This window comes from Gordionus sp. m RMFG-2023, chromosome 2 (genome assembly GCF_954871325.1).
Source record: "Gordionus sp. m RMFG-2023 chromosome 2, tfGorSpeb1-WG-v2, whole genome shotgun sequence".
In the NCBI taxonomy this organism is placed as follows: Eukaryota; Metazoa; Nematomorpha; class Gordioida; order Chordodea; family Parachordodidae; genus Gordionus; species Gordionus sp. m RMFG-2023.
The window spans coordinates 19,685,263-19,707,326 of NC_088776.1; the positions used below are offsets into that span (position 1 = coordinate 19,685,263).

Here is a 22,064-nt window from a genome sequence, read left to right on the forward strand (position 1 = left end):
AAACCTTATATAATCTCTTAGGCAATGAGCAACTAAGAGTTACTATAGGATTTAGACTTGGATGCTTGCTTACACAGCCCCACACTTGCCAACAATGCAACTTACCCGTTCAACTTAACACCCGACACGGCCTATGCACCCGCAGCCAAAGTCGCCATCTCTGGCAAAAGCAATTAATAAAATCATCCATAACGCTGGCTAAAATACCCAACATCCTCGAACTAACCAATCTTTCATTATAGGACGGCCTCAGACCCGACGGTTTAACCTGTACCCTCAGGTCCAACGGGAAATCCCTTATTTGGGACGCAATCTGCGTCTTCTTCTTTCCTTCATCAATTAATTCAAACCTACTTACTAGCGAAAATAAAAAAATTAATAAATATTCAAAATTCAATAATTTTATATTTCAGCCAATAATCATATCAACTAACGGCCATTTTTCCTAGTCTACATATTTTTTTTTAAAAATTTTATCGCGAAAATTTTTTAATAGAATAAACGAAAATAGCGAATCCATATTTCTTAAACAAAAACTTTAACTAGAAATTTTTAAATATAATTATACTTGCTTTTTAGGTACATATTCATTATTAAATGGAGGTAACAGGTAATCAGTTGAAAATTCCATGCATAGCCTGAAATATCTTGTTATGACTGCTCAAATACAAATCACATTTAAATTTATTATTTGAAAAAATTTATTCAACTTTAAAAGTGTTAATGTAATCGATTTTTTGTCGATCGGTTAGTTTGATTCTTCTTATGTCCATAAGACATTTTATATTAAAGTTATAAAATTTGTATTTTTTTTGTTAAACGATTTAACTTGATTTTTTATTATATTTAAATTAAACGTTTACCTTAAAGTATCCATTAACGATCGATTTTTTATTATTTCTTTTTTTAAAGAATTTATCCATTAACTTAAAAATATAACACATATGATTTTTTTTTTACATTTAAATTAATCTATTAAAAAAATATAAAATATACAGATATATAGGATGAAATAATATTGGAAAAAGGAATGTAAAGTAACAATAAAATTTAAAATATTATTATTATCATTTTTTGCTTTTATCATTATAATTATTTTAGTTGTTATATTAAATTTTCATTAATAATAAATCTTTTTATCCAAATTTCAGTAAAATATTCTTTATTTTCTTCAAAAAGATATAGATATTAAACTTATATTGAAAAGTATTGTAAAGTTTTAACCCTGAAAAAAGGAAAAGTTTCAATCATAGAAGGAAAAGGTACGATCAAAAGAGGAAAAGGGTCAATCATTAAAAGAAAAGGTTCAATCAAAAAAGGAAAAGGTCCGATCAAAGGAAAAGGTTCAATCAAAAAAGAAAAAAATGTCTAACAAAAAAGGAAATGGTTCAATCAAAAAAAATGTGTCAATCAAAGAAGGAAAAGTTTCAATTAAAAAAGGAAAATCGTTTTTTTTGATATTTTTTCTTGATAATTCTTAAATTTTTATCATTCCTTCTCATTTTATTTCTAACCTTTTGCGATTTTTTTACTTTCTTTTTCCTCTCAATTTTGATAATTCACTTTTGTTTTTTAAAAAATAATTTATAAATTTTTCCTGTTATTTTTCTTCACTTCTTCTACTACATTTCTTATTTCATTTTTTAACAAAAATCTTTCCTCTTTTTTCATCCTGCATAACAATATTTTGACTTTTTATGATTTTTTCTCCTTATATTGTAATCTTTTACATACATTTCTAACCATTTCAATCTCTTTAAGTCATTTTTAATCTTTATTTTACAGATCTTTACTCATTTTTTTTTTCATTTTTGATAATTATTTTTATTCGCTTTAATTTTTATTTCTCCATGGCAGACAATTTTTTTATTAAAATTTTTTACATATTAAATTATTTAATTATAATTGCTGAATTAAATTAATCGTTTGGTTATAATGTACTCATTGGCGTACGCAGCGGGGGAGGGAAGGGGGGAGCAAACCTCCCCCCCCCCCAAAGCCAAAAAATGCAGATGCCGGATATATTTTTCAGAAATATTATTGTTTATATTTGTTAATATTTATTCGTATCTCATATTAAATTATATTTAATTACATTTATTATCAAATTTATCTACTAAGTTATTATCAATTAATTTCGATTTCAAGTTTTTCGGCGTAATATTTACTTATTATTTTCAAAATTTTAGTAGCGTAATATTAATCTACCATTTTCAAATTTCATAATTATTTCTGAAACTTCTTGTCCAACAGGGAAAAAGAAATCGACTTGTAGCAAGTCAAGCTCATCGTTAAAACATAATATAGGATCAGTAGAAGAGTATATCTTAAATATAGATACATTTATAACCCAAATATTCCCAACCTTTTTTAGAAAAAAAATACTTGTTAGAATTTTTATTATAAAGATGTTAAAGTATCTTATGATGCCTTACTAGCTGAATAACTATGTTTATAAGATTAACTATGGTTGATATAGTCCCAAAAAATGCTATGGATGCTCTGCATTATTTCAAACACATTTTAGATTAAATTCCCAATGTTATAAAAGGGTTTATAAACTCTTCCCATTAGTAAACTAATGAGAGAACATTTTCTTTTTTAAGAAGAATAACAGAGGCCTGCAGAAATAAGATTTGCAGGGCACGGCCCGGATTTTTTTTAAAAATTTTTTACGGCCCGGCCTGGGTTATTTTTAAAAAATTTTCAGGCCAGGCCCAGCTTTTTTTAAAAAAATTTTTAGGCCCGACTCGGATTTTTTAAAAAAATTTTCAGGCCCGGCCCGGATTAAATTATATTTATTTTTGATTTTAATAGTTAATAATAACGATTTCAAATATAGACTGTTTTAAAAAATACAGCCCGGATTGGGTGTTTTTTTAAAATAATTCAGGCCCGGCTTGGGTGTTTTTTTAAAAAAATTTCGGGCCTGGCTCGGGTATATTTAAAAAAATTAAAATATTGTCCGGCCCAAAACATACCAAGAAGTACAACATCTGAAAGTAGATTGAAAGGTTTGAATCTTTTGAATATTCATAGGCATTTGACGACAAGCAAGGATGAGATAATTGAAAAATTAGCTCAATTACAACGAAGATTGGATTTTACATTATAAATATATAACATACAAAATGCAATTATTCCTAAGAAACTTTTTGTGTAAAGGCTCAAAAAATTCAAATTTCTATTTTGGGTCATTTAAGTGATTCTTTACATATAATTTTTTTATAATTCACATAAATTTAAAATTGTGTATTAGAAATAGTTATTAGTCCTAATAAATTTATGCTTGATATTTTTAAAAAACAATATTATTTCTTAAAAAAATTTATTATCCCCCCCCCAGACCAAATTCCTGCGTACGCGCCTGTAATGTACCTTTTTAAAATTAAATAAATTTGAACTGTAATACCAAGTGATATGTAAATTAATAAAATATAATCATTTTTAAATTCTTATTTTTCAAATTTGCCATTGAAAAATAAAAATTAAGTGTAAATTAAAAATTATTACAAAAAAGAATTATGAAAAATGAGAAGAAAAAAATATTGAGAAAAGATCAGAAAATAAAGATTAAAAATGACTTAAAGAGATTAAAAAAGTTAGAAATGTATGTGAAAGATAACTATAAGGAGAAAAAATCATAAAGTCAAAATATTGTTATGTATGATGAAAAAAGGAAAGAATTATTTTAAAAAATGGTGTAAGAAATGAAGAAAAATAACAGAGAATATTTATAAATAAAAAGAATGAAAATGAGGAGAAAAATAAATTGAGAAAAGATAGTAAGAAAAATAAAGTAAAGATCTCACAAAAATTAGAAATAAAATAAGAAGGAATAATAAAACAAATAAAAATTTATAAAAATTGACAAGAAAAAAAATTTTCTTATTTTTAAGAAAATAACGATTTTCCGTTTTTGATTGGGAATTTTCCTTTTTTGTGACACTTTACCTTTTTTAATTGGACCTTTTACTTTTTTGATTGACACTTTTCCTTTTTTGATCGGGTCTTTTCTTTTCTTGTTTCTTGATTGAATCTTTTCCTTTTATGATTGAACCTTTTCCTTTTTTGATCGGACCTTTTCCTTTAATGATTGAAACATTTCCTTTTTTTGATTATAACTTTTCCTTTTTTGAATGGGAAACCCTGTATTTTTAAAAAGACAAAAGTGAAATATCAAAAATGAGAAGAAAAGTAAATTGAGAAAAGATATAGTAAGAAAAATAAAGATATCGTAAAAAGTTAGAAATAAAATAAGAAGGAATAATAAAAATTTAAGAAAAATTGACAAGAAAAAAAATTTAAAAAATTCCTATTTTCCTTTTTTGATTGACACTTTTCCTTTTTTGATTGAACCTTTTCCATTTTTTGTTTGACACTTTTCCCTTTTTGATCGAACTTTTTCCTAAGTCTTTGGAACTTTACCCTTTTTGATTGACTTTTCCTTTTTTAATCGGACCTTTTCCTTTTATGATTGATGCATTTTTTAATCGGACCTTTTTCTTTTAATACTAAAACTTTCCTTTTTTGATTAGGACTTTTTCTTTTTTAAATGGGAAACCATGTATATGTAGCTAACATGGATACTTAAACATAGTATATTCAAGAACATGGAACAAGGGTATCTCTGAGTTGCTGTTGCATAGGCGTAGCCGAAATAGAAGGGTAGGGGAAATCCCCTCCTTCAGAAATTTATCATTTTTTGTGAATATCATTTTAAGCTAATATAAAATACCCCCCTTAGTCCTCCACCCACTTCCTGACCCTCAAAAATGTATGCATATATCTTAAACAATAATTTGAATGAAAGAATGTAAAAGTTGATATTTTTTTAAACTAAAACTATTCATCATAATTTATACATTTGTGGAAAAAAACATTTATATATAAAAAAAAGTGAACCAAAAGTGTTTTTAAAGAAATGGAATATAAGCCAAAGATAAGTCTTTAGACAAAAGTGAAATGTATTATAATTATTATTAATAGATTCATAAAATTACTAAATAATATAATATATCAAATATTATTTTTTATAAAGTGAGTAATTTTAATTTATATATCTTAATAAAAGTAAAATATAATTATAAAATTATTGATAAAGTGAAATCATAAATTAAATAAAAAAATTAAAGCACAATACAAATAGTGGAATATTATATGTCGTAGATTTATAGTATATCTAATAATCAATTATCATATGACAATCAAATAATTTTTACCAATATAGTGATTTATATATTTTACAGAAAACTATTAATATTGATAAGGACATCTGAAAATATCTTTTAAAGACATTGAGCAATGAATAATATAAAAATTAATTTTTAATATCATTTTTTTATTTAAAATAAATAGATGGCGTTAATTAATTGAATGCTAATTGTTGCTATATTTATTATCAAGAGCATTGATTAGTAAAATTTGTTAAAATATTAACTGTAATATATTCTTAACTATCAAATATGTCTTAAAAGTGGAATTTTACCTAGTAATTTGTATCCAATTGTATATAATAGAGTATCAACTATATGTCTACTTACTTTTTATAAATAAATTTCTTATATTTGTTTGGAATAAATTATTACCATGCTTTTATATTAATGTATATACAAGTAATTTATTATATTTTATATAAACTAATAAAAATATATTTCATATTTGTTCCAGGCTTATTTTTTTTTATTAAAATTAACCTCCTATCTTGTAAAAGTATTTTATGACTATATATAGATGGTAACCCGGCCGAAGGCTCGTCCAAATAGAGTCTGGGGGCGAAGCCCCCAAAAATTTTTTAATTCCCCCCCCCCCCCATTAGGAAAATCCTGGCTACGCCTATGTGCTGTTGGTTCCCGTTCCGGGAAAAAGAATCTTGTTCCATTTTTAAAAACGCATTCCTTAAATTGTTTAATTTTATTTATTGGTCTTTATGATACTTATATTAGTATTAATTGAGTCTTTATCTGAAAGATAATGTCAAGATTTTTAAGGCAGAAAGTCTTTTTTTATTGTTTCTTCTTTTTACAAAGCCATTTTTTTATAGCAAATTAACTGAGAACAGCCTTTCACATGCAGTTGATTATACGTTATTAATCATATAACTTATCAGATTGATATTATCAATATTAATGACAAATAAGTTAATTTTATTTAAAACATAATAATTTGAATAAGTTTCCTATTCAAACATAACGAATAATTTACTATTCGTATTCGTTACTATTCAATTTAAATTATATAAAACGAATTGAATATTCGATCATTTTTATATAGGTCTAGTGCACAAAACGTTTCCACTTAAATTTAAATCTTTTTTAAATAATATTGTTCTTATAACAAAGCAATTATAAAAATTTGACTAAAAATAATGTGTTTATAATCTTAAAATCACATAATAATAATATTAAATAATGGTCAATAATAGTTATAGTTATGTTTGTGAAAAATTGGAATTTATTTACTAATAGGATAGTTTAAATGAATCTTTATATAATTTTTTCATAACATTCCAGAACTCTTCTGGCATATTTCTCGAAATTCTGTTTATCGTCCCATAATTAATTTTCCCTATGTTTCGTTCTCGTAACATTTCGTAAACATTCCATTTCATGTCCCTAGGTATAATATATGCCAATAAATTGAGATTTTTACATTCAATAAGAGGAAATTAATTGGAAATTATAAGTTGTAGATTTTTTATTCTTTTTTTGAAAATTACAGATTAGAATTTCTCCAATACAAATACCTGCAACCTTACTTAGTAAAAAAATTGTCATCCAGAGACGATAATCTTGTGGATATTTGCAAAAAATTGAACGTGTACGAAGCTAAAAATTTATTAAACCAATATCATGGTGATATTATTATGCTCAAGGAAGAAATCACGTAAGTTTTTATGAATTTTGCTATTTTTTTTACGAGGCATTTTATTTATTTTAAAAAATATATTAAAAATAACATTTAAACTATTTATAAAAATATATATATATATACTATATAAAAATTAGAGACACAGACCTGTAAGAGTACCAATTGTACAATCCGACCCAGATTTCTAAAAATAACTGCATGGCCCGGATTTTTTAACATTATGCCCGGTCCAGTTATATAAAAATATTTTATATAAAATTGTTTTAAAATGTTATGAAATATGAGAAGTGGAATGAATGTGATATATAATTCAATTATACAACAATTATTATTATTTATATATATATATTTATATTTTATACAATGATCACATTTAAAATTTTCGGCCCGGCCCTGATTGGATTAATAGAATGAAAATATTCTGTCCTGCCAGGCCTGGGTATAAAAAATTTAAGCCCACCTAGCTTTACTTTAAAAATTTACTACAGCCATACCATTATATCTAGGCCGGGTTTTAGGTTGGGTCGGGCCTTCAGATCTCTGTTTAAAATGATATATAAAAACATATTAAAAAGGTACATTGAGTTGTTTATTTTAAAAAATATAGAATACGGATAAGAAGGCAGTCATTAATTCCGAGGAAACTTTAAAAATTTTAATTGATTGTAAAATTTTAAGAGAATTCACGATCCCCATTATGTAAGAAACTTTTTTGACCTAAAATCTTTTTGCCTTGGACCCAAGGATTCCTCTGGTTGAATTGACTTTTGAGGGAGATGAAAATCAGAAAGGTGGTGATACTATCTGATTTTTGACCTTTCAGCTGTTGAATCAGAACAATGTTTAGGTTAGAGGAAAACTGGGAAGCAAAGTGAAATCCCAAGATATTTTCCTAAACCAAGCAGTATTTGTAAGCAGTCCGGTCTTTTGCCATCGGAAAGTGATAAGAGAATGGGTACAAGCCGATTTGCTTAGTTGGCCAAACCTAATTTATTTGAAATAATCAAATTAATTGTTCTGTGGAGGCTACTTTTAGAATATAAGCAAGTTAAGCCATGTCTATTTTATAATCGAACTCTTTTCCACACTTTTTATATTTGTAAGGTAGACATATGTCGCAGCCTAGTCTATATCTAAATGACACCCACAACTCTTGATCTGATAGCATCAGATCATGATTGGTACTTATAGCCTTTTCTATCCATTCATATTCAAGTTTTTCCCAAGTGGGAGTACCTTGAATGGGAATTTTTACCTACATATTTCTTATAAGAGGGTTGAGAAAACTTACTTTTGTAGTGGATTGTGGGGGAGATAAAATGCAAGAATATTTTATTTATAAGTCATAGACAGCTTCAATTAAACTATCTTTCCCCTTTGCAAGCTTACTAATAATCTCTTAGCATTGAAGCCTGCATAAAAGGAAGGCAGCTAATAGAGATACCAAATTGTGGTAAATCGCAAGTACCATGTTTGGTCGAAAAATCGGAGAAATGTATATTCGGGAAAACTTCTAGGGAGTTTTTGCTTTCATATCTAGAGAGAGAAGGAAGGAAAAGTTTTGAAACAAAGAAGATGAGCTAAATTGATATTGGAAAGACATAACGATTTCCTTATCAAATACAAGGATTGATGAACCGGAATTTTTCGATGTATGGTTTTTAATTTTATTACACAAAATATAGTATTCTCTAAAGCTAGTTATGGCACTAATTAACGGAGATCCTAATAATAAAATTGACTCTCGATCAATAATTTTAAAGTTGTTACAATTGTCAGTAGGGGTTCCATAATATTTTCATTTTATCCTTATTTAATTCAAGACACTAACTTTTAATTCTTTTTCTATAAAATCAATCGCTCCTAGCACATTTTCGCCTGTATCAATTTATTTTTTTAAGTAAATAAAATGCCTATATTTCAAATAATAAAGTATTTTAATATAGTTAGAAATTAAATTATTATATATAATTTTTTTACCTCACAAGATTCTCAGAGATTATTGATTTATTAAATATTAAAATTTGATATTATCTTGTCTAGTCTAGTGAAGTGAAGACCGAACTAGACAGCATTCCATGAAAAATAACTGGTCGGTCAATCGGCTGGTATAATTCTTTTTTTAATTTCGAAGTATCTTTACCTTCATTAATATTTTCATAAAATTCAAATTAAGCTTAATAATTCAATCATTTTGATTCGCTTATGACCTCTTACTCTTAGAAAAGCTTGTAAAGCCCAAAATAAATATTTACATTGAGACCGCTCTCAGAAATGCACATTATACATTACTTATAAATGGATACATGTTTCATATTTAATATTATGCAGAGGTATCAGAAAAGATCAAAGAAAATCAATCGATCTCCCTGTTTTGGATACAAGTCATATGGATGAAGCTTACGCCAATCGGATAGCTTCTAAATGGCATGACGCCGTTGATAATTTGATGCCTAAAAGGAGAACCGCTGTTAAACATACTTATTTATATATTTTATAGCATGATCACTCAAGGTGTTAGAAGGGGTTTGCTTTAGTTCAACAAAATGAGAAATTTTTTTGATTGGTTTTAATTTAGAAAAGATCTTAGATTTACTATCAATAATCAAAAAGTTAACATGATGAAAAATTATTTTATTAAAATTTAGCATTTTTCTATCCGATAAACAAATATTCAAAAAAAAATGAATTATATATTATTTTAATTGTATAACAAAAAATAGAATCTGAAAAGATTCAGTCGTCAAGATATATATGATGACCCTGTAAACTTGCCGTCTTTAGTCAACAGATATTCTAATACCAATTACAAACAACATCACCCTATCATAGAAAGTATATTAAATATAATTTTTAGAAAAATTCATATATTTTATCACAATTTTTTGCTTAAAAATGGGAGTTTTCTTTAAAGGAGTAAATAACTTCTATAGATTGTAATTGTTTGCTTTTTTGGCAAGGTTGACACTATTTTAAACTATATGTTTTTCAGTTAGAGGATAGTTGAGATATTGTTGTGATATAAAACCCTTGGTGCATGTAGATATCCCCTTGGAAAATATCGAGAGTATTGGCTAAGGTTCATAAAGTATAAAATACTATTTCTTTCTTTCTTTAACAAAACTTGAATTTTAAACCTAAAGCGAAGAAATCCAAATAAATTTTTCCAAAAAAACTGAAAAAGGAGCCTAACAGTTTTAAACTGTTGGAACTAAACCTCATACTTAACGGTTCGACATCCTGATACATTCTATATAAAAACAAATATTTAGAACAATATAAGGACTCTAACAAGCTGGTACGGTTAGGCTCCGGTATAACAAATACATTACGACGTTATTCAAACAAGATCACAAATGCCTTTTTACCAGTTAGAATTGAAAAAATAAAATATTCTAGAAATGAGCAAAAAATTAAATTTGAAATAAATAATTTTCAGATTTTGAAGCTTCCTCAAAATAAAAAATTTTCAAATTTTTAAGATTATTTTTTTTAAATTTATAGGATCAAATTTCATGGGATTCTTTATCGTTTTTTTTGGATTATTTAGAATATTTTTTATATAAAAATATTATTATTATTTAAAAAACAATAATATAAAATATTTAAAATTCCATTTTTATTTAACATTCTTAAAGTATCTAGATACAAAAATGTTGTATTTATATGATACTATTTTAAAGGTATCTATATCTGTTTTTAGATACTTTTCAAGTTTTATTTTGATATACTTTTATTTAACGCTTTTTTATATTAAAAATAAAAATATTTGAATGCAAAATTCATTTTATTTACTATGAGCATTTAATTAAAAAATATTAAGACTAATATAATAAAAAAATATATATGTATAAAATATTAAAACTTATTTATAAAATTATTAAAACTTATATAAAATATTAAAACTTATATAAAATATTAAAACTTATATTTAAATATTAAAAACTTATATATAAAATTAAAACTTATTATATAAAATATTAAAATTTATATATAAAATATTGAAACTTAAATATAGACAAAATATATAAATATTCTTTAAATTAGATATCAGTTCAAGATTGTGGGGATATTTTTATAATGTACGTTGGAAAACGTACTGCAAACGTAAACACTCAATTTGTGCGGACCATAAAGGAATATATAAATCCTTGTTTAGCCATGACGCCCATTAATTATTAAATCAATACCATTGATGCACAAAATTATTTTAAGGAAATAAATTTATTTATAATTTTTTTAAATCATTTTATAGATACTCCTCTGACTTTTAATGAATAAATTTTTTAATGCTCGCTTTACAGGAAAATTAGGTCGAAAGAATGATAAAAATAAGGGTATTGACATTTTTAATATTATCTTGGTTATATATTTTGTGATCTCATAATAAGAGTTTGTTCTAGAACGGCGAACCCTGTATATAAGTATGATAAAAATTGTATCTGTTTACATACATTTGTAAAAGTGTACCTGTATCTAGATGCATTTTTAGACTATGTATCTGACTTAACAACTTCGCTATTTAAAAAGAAAAAATAATGCGCTACTATAATATATTTTTAAATATGACCTAGAACCTCGGATTTAAATTAGATAAGATCTATTTATTTTCATCTCCTTGTTTTGTCTCAATTTGAATTATTTCTTTGGATCGCCATGGCTAGCTGATAATTTTTTCTCTACTTTTTGTGCCAAAAGTTTCTGAGTGTGTAGGTGACCACAGGGACAAAATTAACGTTATTTAAAGATAAATATTTATTCTCTTTATTTATGGATTATTTTTATTTTATATGAAATTTGATAATTAAAATTATATTTAATTTATTTTTTTATAATGCTCTAATAGCCCGAATCCAAAGGGCCCCTCCCTCATCGGAAATTTGCCTGTTCTCGTTGAACATCATCAAAGCTAAAAACCCTACACCCCTTCTCCCATCTACCTCTCCCTAAATAATGTATATACAATATATAAGCAAGAAAAAATTTGGAAAAAAATTTAATAAATGTTAATAAATTTTTAAAACAGGGAGTATAATTCAAAATTTTTAGAAAAAAACATTTTTATTTAAAAAAAGTGAAAACCCAAAATTATTATTATAATCTAATATAGGCTAAGGTCTATAATAAATGAACCTAAAGATCTCCAATATGGGAAAAAATTGATTTATAGTGCCCCCTCTCTCTTAGCAAAATCCTGGATACACCTTTGAGATATATAAGTCTAAAAACGTATCTAAATACAGGTACACCTTCAAAATCTTTATCTATATATATATTCTTACAAATGTATCTAGCTACTGATATAATTTCCCCAAGATACATTTTATTTTATAATTATGTAAGGTATGAAAAATGTCTAATTTAGATTTCTTTTGTTAAAATACAAATTAGAGAGCTCAAAAAAATTGAGTTGTTATCTCATGTATTATACACGATATATAATTAAATTATTAAATATTATTAAGATTTTAGTAATAGGTCATTCATTCTCAAAAAATTTTTAATTCGCGTTTATCTTTAAAAACATTTTTTGTCTCACTAAAGTATATCAATGGGTACTTGACGGCAAGATGGTGTTATATTTTATGAATAACAACTTTAATAGAATTATTTGATTTTTTTCAGCGGTTATCTGTTTACAATCAGTTGGAAACTTTTAATAGTTGAATTGTTGCATTAACTTATTTTCTACTATTGAATGCAAGTCCAATCAAGTTTGAAATAAGGATGAAACATGGTTGCGATAATATTTCCATCTTCGTATTTTACCCCCCTATTAATCAAATTTAATAAAGGAACGATTTTTAGTAACTGGAGGTTATGTTTTTGAAGTCTTTTGCAAAAATATTAATGGGTCTTTTTAATTTGATTTATTTTCCTCTTGCTCTTTTATTTGCAAAGAGTTTTATGTTTTCTCTTAAAATTATAAATAATATTACTTGTAAAATTGTTAATATTTTATTGAGCATTTACCTTTAAGTGTTATACAATGTTACATGTTGAAGTAATTCTAACTGATATTTTAGTATTTTTTTGAAGACAAAACAAATATTTTTCACCAGAGATTTTATGAGAGATTATTTAAAATGGGCTTTATAAATTGGCCAAGGCAATTCAATATTTGACCCCGCTGATGCTGGGTTAATTATTTTTTCTGTTTATTCATCTTCACTAGTAATATTAATCATGTATAAAATTAAGATATATAAAACAATTTTAACTTAGAATATTCCATGTTTACATCATCCATTCGTAAAATAAAACTTGCTTTTAATTTTGTAATATAAAATAAACTCGGGTATAATATTAAATATATTAATTATATAAAAATTTATTTTTAGCAATTTCTGTTAAAAAAAATTTTAAACATCTTTGAAATTATAAATAAAACTAGAATTAAATTTGCTTAAATTAAAATGGTCTATAGAAAATAAACAGCCAATATAGACCAAATAATCTACACAAATAAAATGATCAAAAAATTAAAAAAGATTTAATTCCATAATATTTTTTAATATTAAAGTATGATAAAATTTTGACCAAAAAACTTGAAGGGATTAAATCTCAAATTATTTTTTACATAAAATTTATTACCTCCAAAAAATTTTTGCTCAAATATTTGTGTAGAAAAATATTTTCAAACTCTGATTTTGATATTTTTAAAAATATAGGGCAGAAATTTAATTATATTTCTTACATTTTCATAGATATATACTTTAAATTTATAGAGTATTTTCTAGTTTATAGGTTCCCACCATTACCAGTATAAAATTTTACTTTTGCATCATATGAATATTTTAAGAAAATGTTCTAGAGCCTATATTACATTTGGGTTATTCTGAACATTGCTTATATTTTAAGTGTATACAACTTTTTTCCTTAACACTTTCATTTTTAAGTTCAGTATAATATGTATTTTCAATTTTCAAATGCCAATATATCCATAACTAAATTATTTATAAAGAAATTTAGAAGTGATTCGTTAAAGAATTCCCCCAAAATTATAGAAGGTATACCCAACCCAAGTAACAGTATGCCAGATTTATCAGATCTTAAGAGCCAAACTGTAACAAGTATAATATATTATAAATTTAACAATGATACTTCAGGATCTTAATTGATAAATAATTATTTATTGGATTTAATTCATGCTTATGTATAATATGCTTAAGCCAAAAAAAATATTAGTGTTGTAAAAATTTACTTTTAAAAAATAATTAGCTATCGTTACTAGTTATATTTTACAAAAATTTACTTGTAACAAGTTATAATTACATTGCAAAAGTGACTAGTTACTTTCCAAATTCCTTTCAAAATTACTTTATATAACTCAGCATTTTTGATATAATCATTTTATTATACAAAATAATTTTACATTCTAAAAATAATGATCAAAGAAATTTAAATAAAATAATAGCATTGAAATATATCACATAGTACCAAAAAAATATCACTATATAATATATTTGCATCAAAAAAAATTAAATAACACAATATAATATTCGTTTTTCATAATTGGGTTTAATAAATTTTGTTTGACAATAACAATAAACTATTTTCAAAACTGGAATCATGAGAATTAACTTTTCTCCAGACATAAGCCTTCCAAGCATAAATGTTCTATAGGGCTTGATTTAAATAGGATATTATATTTAATGAACATTTAATTTAATAAACAATCATTCTAAAATTGATAAATCATCATGTGAAGAAAATGAATGATTATATATAAATATTTAACATATATTTTTAAAAGTACCTTGAAAAGTAATTAGTTACTTTTGTAGTTATATTCCAAAATATCTAGTTACAGTCATATTTTTAAAAGTAACTTTTTACAGTTATCTTTTGCCCAAATGGAACTACTCTTGTAACCTGTTATGTTAGTTGTTACTTAAACAACACTAAAAATCCATCAAGTTTTTTAAAATAGCAGATTAAAGTTTAATTCCTCGTTCTCACTCATTTAATTTGAAAAACGCAACAAGATTATTATGATTTTTTTTATATCTTAATATTATCTCAGGATTTTATTTTTGATCATTCTTCGATCCGGCCCGGAATTTTAAAAAATTTAATTATTTTGAATAATTTTTGTAAATTATTTCAAAGGGCATTTGAAAATATTAGTAGTAAATGAATATTTAAGCATTTTATGATTTCGCAAAATTTTAACTATTAATTAATATAATTTTAAATCAGCCCGGTGGCGCGGTTTTTTTAAATTTTTAGACCTGACTCGGATTTTTAAAATCTTATCATATTTTCGGCTGTTGCGGGCTGCTTATTTATAAAATATCAGTGAACTAGCTTATTTATTCATTGTAAGATCGGTCAAATTTTATTTTTCAATATCAATCAAATTGAAGTTATCTTGAATAGAATTTAAATATATTTTTTGAATAAGTTCTAATTAAAAACTTACAATCTTGACGATTATTTCTTTACAATTCAATAAATATCAAAACATAAAATATTATAATAAATATTAATTTGAATCTCGAATGTATATTTTGATTTAAATATGTGTTGAATTCATCAATTCATTTATTAAACCATATGTTTTCTATATGATATTTTAATCGAAGAAACTCTTTATGAAATTTTTCTTATTAAAAATTATTCATTTATAAATATAAATTTAAATCACATTTTTCTAATAAGCCGTAGTTCAGTTGTGTTCTGATAACCTATTTTTTATTATCCTTAAGTTAGTTCAAAACTCAGTTAATGTGATTTTTTTTAAATCATAGTTAACCTCTTTGACGATGTTTGATAGAAAAATATCTTTATTAAGGGTGTTTCCAAATCTGAAATAAATAAGATATTGTATTGTACTTATATATTTAATCATAAACATCCTACTGTTATATCTCATAAAAGTTTTATTTAATATATTATTTATCTCCTAACTATATATGTTAAATTATAATGGATTCAAATCTTCCTTTTTCTTCTCCATTGTATTTAATTTAGCTTGTTGTTTTATTACTATTTTCAGTTAATTTGAAGACAATATAGAATTACATATAAGCGATCAATTAATTGCTCGATTAAAGATAACTCAACTAGATAAAGAATTACGATTAAGATATTCAGATACTATAGACGGTGATTACTTTTGAATTTAAACAAGGTAATGGAAATGGCTCTAGCAATGGAACGAGCAGATTTAGAATTAAACATTATGAAAATAATACATTAAATACAACCTTTATGAGATATAAAATTTACCTCTATTGTTTTTATTATTCCTAATTTCGTAATTACATTTCAATTTTAAATAAATTTTATATTCATTATAATAAAATGTATTTATCAAAATTTAACATTTAAATTATTTCATAGCTTGATAATTCCACTCAAATTAATGTAAACTATATAACTATATTTATAATTATCTTTTTCAAGTTTTACATTAACAGTTTTTTAACATTAAATAAGGAAAAAATTCTCAAACTACAGAACCCAACAAGATCAAATTTATATAAAACGATCATCTTTATGTAATATTATATTAATTCCCTAAATTAGGTTTGAAAAATTTTGATTATCCAATACATGCCAATGGGACATTAAAGCAAGAAGAGATCAATGTAAATATTTTAAATACTGTTTTTAAAATCAAAATTTTAAATTGTTTTATTGAATTTTAGATAAAACCTGGGCCGGGGCAAAAAAAAATTTTAAAAAAAATCCGGGCCGGGCGGGTCCGTGCAAATGATACCTCCGAAATATATTATCTGTCAAATAACTTTTTATCTATTATTGTATAATATAAAATTAAATCATTTATATAAGCATTCGAAATTATTTAAATGTATGTAAATATTTGAAATTATTTATACATTAATATTTTAAATTATTCTCAAGTATTTAAAATTATTAAGTATTTAATATGTTCCTTACAGAACTTTTTATTTTTAACCTTTTCATTTATAAATCATATAATAAAATAATTCATTTTTTCTTAAAGAATTTAATTTTTGAGGCAAATCGAATATTCGATCAATAAAATTGAATAATGTTTTTAATAGTAGTGCGAATTAAGGAATTATTCTATTTGTGTGAATATGAATAATACAATTTAACTCGAAAATACGAATCGGATACAAATAATGTGAATATTTGATTCGCGTATTTTTATAGGTATAGTTAGAGGTATATTCACTGATTTTAAATTAAAAAAAATATAGCATTTCTTATACCATTGCCTTTTTACACATTGCCCTTGTCCGAATATTTTTTAAAAAATATTTTTCAGCCCGATCCGATTTTTTTAGAAATATATTATATTTATTTTTAATTTTTACAGCTAATAATGACGATTTAAAGTATAGGTTTTAAAATATATACGATCATCTAATACGATAATTATATTAGATTATATACTTTTTATCAAATAATATAATATAATATATTTTCATTTTTCACCATTTTGTTTATGCTTAAGGTAAAAGGAAGGAAATAATAAAATGATTATGCCACATGGGAAATAATATTTTTTTAAAAATAAAGCCTAAAATTTCGTAAATAGGCTATTTTAATTAATTTTTAAATTAAATGCATTCTTTAAAAATAGAGTAAAATTTTGATTTTATAGAGTAGTTTGATTTTTATTGTAAATATAAATATAATTCTTATATAGATATATGTAAGTAGGTCCATATTTAAAATATTTATCAATACAGATAAATAGTGATAGTAATTTCTCATCTTTATATTTATATATAATCTTGTTAAGCCTAGTAATATACCGTCAATTCAAATTGAACCAGCGATAGATCCCTTAGTCCATCCGAGAGCTTATTCCTTGACCGTGGCTGAAAAAAATTTGCCTTGGAAAAAGAATAATATAGAACCAGACGTGATGCAAGAACCCCCAAGAAAACCTAGTAGTATATATCTAGAACGAACTGATAACTTTGAAAGTAAAATTTTCTTTCACTTCCATCCTATATATATTTTTTTCTTTTCTGAATATTATTTTAGAATCAACAAGTCAAACATCTAAATTGAGTAGTCAAAATAAACTAAATGAAAAAAGAGATGAAAACAATTTGAACAAAATCCGTAAAGATAATAACAAGGAATACTTAAATAAGGTATATCATCAAAATAAAAATCAAGTAGATGAAAAAACGAAACTTTAGCATTATAAATAAATAAAACGTATTCCTATATATGCAACTTATGGCAGATGTTTTATTTATTAACTGTAACTATTTACAAAATTTTTTAAACATTATATCATATACAAACCTTATATTATTATGTATCAAATATATTTTGAAAAATTACAACCGGTTCAAAGAGTATAATTCCAATAGTCCGCAATAATTCCTAAAGATCACACCTGACTTGGTAAGTAAGTTAAGTGAATACATTAATGGCGTTAAAAATCGATAGAGCCATTACTACGAGAGAAGGGGAGAGTAGTTTTCACTAATTTTTTGCACACCCCCCCCCCGCCCTTTTCATAAATTTTTACGCTTTAATTGAATTGTTATTTAAAAGAATGTATAAATATTATATAAATTATACACAATTAGTTGTTAATTACAATTTTACAATATTTCATTAGTATTACCTAATTCATATTCTAAATTCCTTATCCACAATCACCGAATCCCATTTAAAAACGACGAATGTTAGGATGCGAAAAAGATAACAAAGAGAATATGATCAAAATATATTTAAAAAATTAGCCCCATCACCCTGCCATTTCTTATAACAAAAATTTCCAGTTACTGTCCTGGTTATCAAAATATAATCCTAAGAAATTGACAAATTTTTAGTTAAAATCTTTCAGAAATGTTTGCATTTTTAAATTATGTAAATGAAAGATTTCGGTGATTTAAAAATTTTTTTATTATCCAATAAAGATTCCTGAAAATATAATTCATTATAATTATTACAGTAAATTATGAAGATTCTTATTTCATTTCGCTTTTGTAGTTCTAGTCTAACTCGATTTCTACTAACTCAAATATTACTAATGGCATTTGATTACCAACTCAGTCCTTTATTACAAATGATTTTTATTAGATAATATAAAATGGTTAATTAAATGTTCTATTATTTCGACAAATATTTGTAAATTCGCCTCAAATTGATTTTGAATAAATTGAGATAAATATAGAAACCAGAATCTAAATAAAAATAAAAATCTACAACCAAAGCTTACAACCACAGGGTCCCTATTAGTGATCTGCATCGGGCCTAATTTTTCAAGCCCGGCCCGGCTCGAAATATTTTAAAAAATTTTGCCAGCCCGGCCCGAACCCGCAATTATTTTTGAAAAATTTCACCGGCCCGGCCCGAATTTATTATAAATATAGAAATTAATTTTTATAAATAATTCAAAATAAACGATATATGTTATATGGTGTCTAGTTTCTATAAATAAAATCAAATATTTTTATTTCACATTAAAAATTCACCATAAAATTGATAAATTTAGATATATTTTAAAAAAATTCTAAAGCCCGACCCGGCCCGACCCGAATTTTCTTAAAAAATATTAAGCCCCAACCCGCAGGCTGGGTACGGGCGTGACTTACTTTTGCAGATCTCTAGTTCCTATCACAATTTCACAATTTTTTTTAAATAATTATGAATATATTTTAAAATCCTTTCTTTTTTCTTAAAAAAATGAAATATACCATATTATTTCATTTTTTTCTGATAAAATTTCATAAAAATTTGATTTTTATTTTAAAATATATAAAAACATTATGATGAATTTTAGTCTATCAAAATTGATATTGAGGAGAAGTACATAACCTGGCGCCTTCTCTTAAATTTAATAAAAGGATCATAGTTAATGCCAATTGTTTATAATTCTTATAAAGAATATCGACAGCAGATCTTACAATTTAAGCATATTAATAAATAGTCAATAAATTTTATATTTCGATGTTCAAAAGAACAATTTGGTCAAAAATAAAATATATTAAGCAAGTTCTCTAAGTAAATTTAAAAGTTGTGAGCCTAATTTTGCAGCTCCATAGGAAGTTTTCAAAAAAATGGAGCCCCCCCCCCCAAATGCCATCAAAAACTTGATATAAAAAATAAAACTTGAATCTCATAAGAATAATTAAAGTTAAAAATAAAATTTTTACCTCTTATAATGGGGTGGCCTTAAGCCTGTTTTAAAGTACCATGGCCTTGAATAACGTTAATAAATTAATTAATTAGGAGATAAGAGTGCAAAGTAATCGCGTTAGAACCCCTCCAAAATAGATATACAATAAATCTTTAATTTCACAAGGAGCAATAAAAGCTAAATTAAAATTTATACTGTTAATATATCAAAAATTCAAAACAAAAAACATAAACTCGTTTAGGCATCTGTTGCCAGAGGTAATATTAACTAATTAAGTATTGTATATTTTTTACTATAATAAGAATAACATAATAATATTAAAACAATTAATTACATATTATGCTAAAAAAATATTATCTGTTTGTGTTTTGATCTCTTTTTTATAAAGGCGAAAACCTGGCCTTACAATTTTTTTATACAGATAAGCATAGAATGATCTTAGAGACATTTGCTTGAAATTTACATAAAGCGTACAAATTCAACAAGGATTTTGGACTTTAAAACTGACTAATGGGCAGTCATATTAGAAAATAAATAAAAGTAAGAAAATAGAATATATGCACCTTTTTTGATATTCGAATCATTATTTAATATGGGTATTTTATTTTATAGTAAATCTTTAATTGAATGGCAATCGAGAATCGTAAGTTATTTTCATACCTTGACCCTTGATATCTCCAAATATATATTGCTAAAATTTGAACGAGGTTTTCACACAAAATTTACTCAAATCTGAATAGGTCAGTCCAAAATCACGCTTTTTTTAATGGATTTGATATGGAATAATCCCATTATAATATTTATTTTTCATGAAAATTAAGGCTTAAAAATTTTTTATTTGACTTTAACAATAAACTACCTTTAAAATTGCACTTAAAATGTTACTCGTTTTTCTCTTAAAATTAACTTCACTAGATTTTATTGATGGAAGTGAAACATTATATTACAGGGTTCCCATTCAAAAAAGGAAAAGTCCCCCAAAAAAGTGTCAATCAAAAAAGGTAACAAATGGAAAGGAAAAGTGTCAATCAAAGAAGGAAAATTCCCATTCAAAAAAGGAAAATCATTATTTTTTAAAAAAATATTATAAGTTTTTATTTTTCTTACTGTATCTTTCTCAATTTATTTTTCTTCACATTTTTAATAATTCTTTTGCATTTTTAATAATAATTTATATATTTTCCATTATTTTTCTTCACCTTTGTGCTCCATATTTTAAACAATTCTTTACTTTTAGAGGGTTTCCCACAGGGACCCGAACCGTTATATATAACGGTTCAGTTTGGTTGGTTCGATATGTAAAAAATTATAATGGTTACGTTTTGGTTACAGTTCTTAAGAAAAAATTTAAAAAGGTTCGGTTCGGTTCAGTTAATTATAAAGGTTCATAATGGTTCATTACGGTTAGAAATATTTTTTTTTATTGAAGCAACACCATCGTCTAATTTATCTTTATTATAAGCATCTATGAATTATATAAAAAAAAATATATAAGATTCAAAATAACTCATTTTTAAATATATTATATGTAATATATTTTCTCGTAGGATTCATATTTGTTTGTTGTGACGATAACACAAATTTTAGCCCCGAAAGGCCCTTTCTACAGAAACTTATGTTGCGAGAACCATCAGTACTATAAGAGCAAGTTTATATAATTCTGGACATTAAAATTTTTTGATTCCTAAATTATAAAACCTGAACCGGTTTGAACCGGTTTAACCTTTTTTTATAAAGGTTCTTTTTACTCCTTCAAAAAATAATTATATCGGTTCGGTTACGGTTCTGATATTTATAACGGTTTGTAATGGTTTAACGGTTCGTTACGGTTCACTCCGGGTCTCTGGTTTCACATTCAAAAATCGGAAAGTCCCAATCAAAAAAGGAAAAGTGTCAAACAAAAAAGGAAAAGGTCCAATCAAAAAAGGAAAAGTGTCAATCAAAAAAGGATAATTCCTATAAGGAAAGAATAAGTGTCAATAAAAAAAGGAAAATCGTAATTTTTATGTCAATTTTTCTTGAATTTTTATTTATTTTTGTTATTCCTTCTTATTTTATTTCTAACTTTTTGCGATTTCTTTACTTT

The 22,064-nt window shown here is 24.9% G+C and overlaps 1 protein-coding gene across 1 annotated transcript in view; it reads left to right on the forward strand.

Annotated features, from left to right (window-relative positions):
• LOC135924159 (Na(+)/H(+) exchanger protein 2-like) overlaps positions 1–17,879 on the forward strand; it is a 40,968-nt gene extending 23,089 nt beyond the window's left edge. The window contains exons 10-15 of the mRNA XM_065459208.1: positions 6,721–6,885; positions 9,202–9,340; positions 9,594–9,705; positions 10,143–10,240; positions 13,835–13,943; positions 17,615–17,879. Of these exons, the coding sequence (XP_065315280.1) occupies positions 6,721–6,885; positions 9,202–9,340; positions 9,594–9,705; positions 10,143–10,240; positions 13,835–13,943; positions 17,615–17,619 (628 nt within the window). The 3' untranslated portion in view covers positions 17,620–17,879. The remainder of the gene's footprint in view (positions 1–6,720; positions 6,886–9,201; positions 9,341–9,593; positions 9,706–10,142; positions 10,241–13,834; positions 13,944–17,614) is intronic.
• The last annotated feature ends 4,185 nt before the right edge of the window (positions 17,880–22,064 follow it).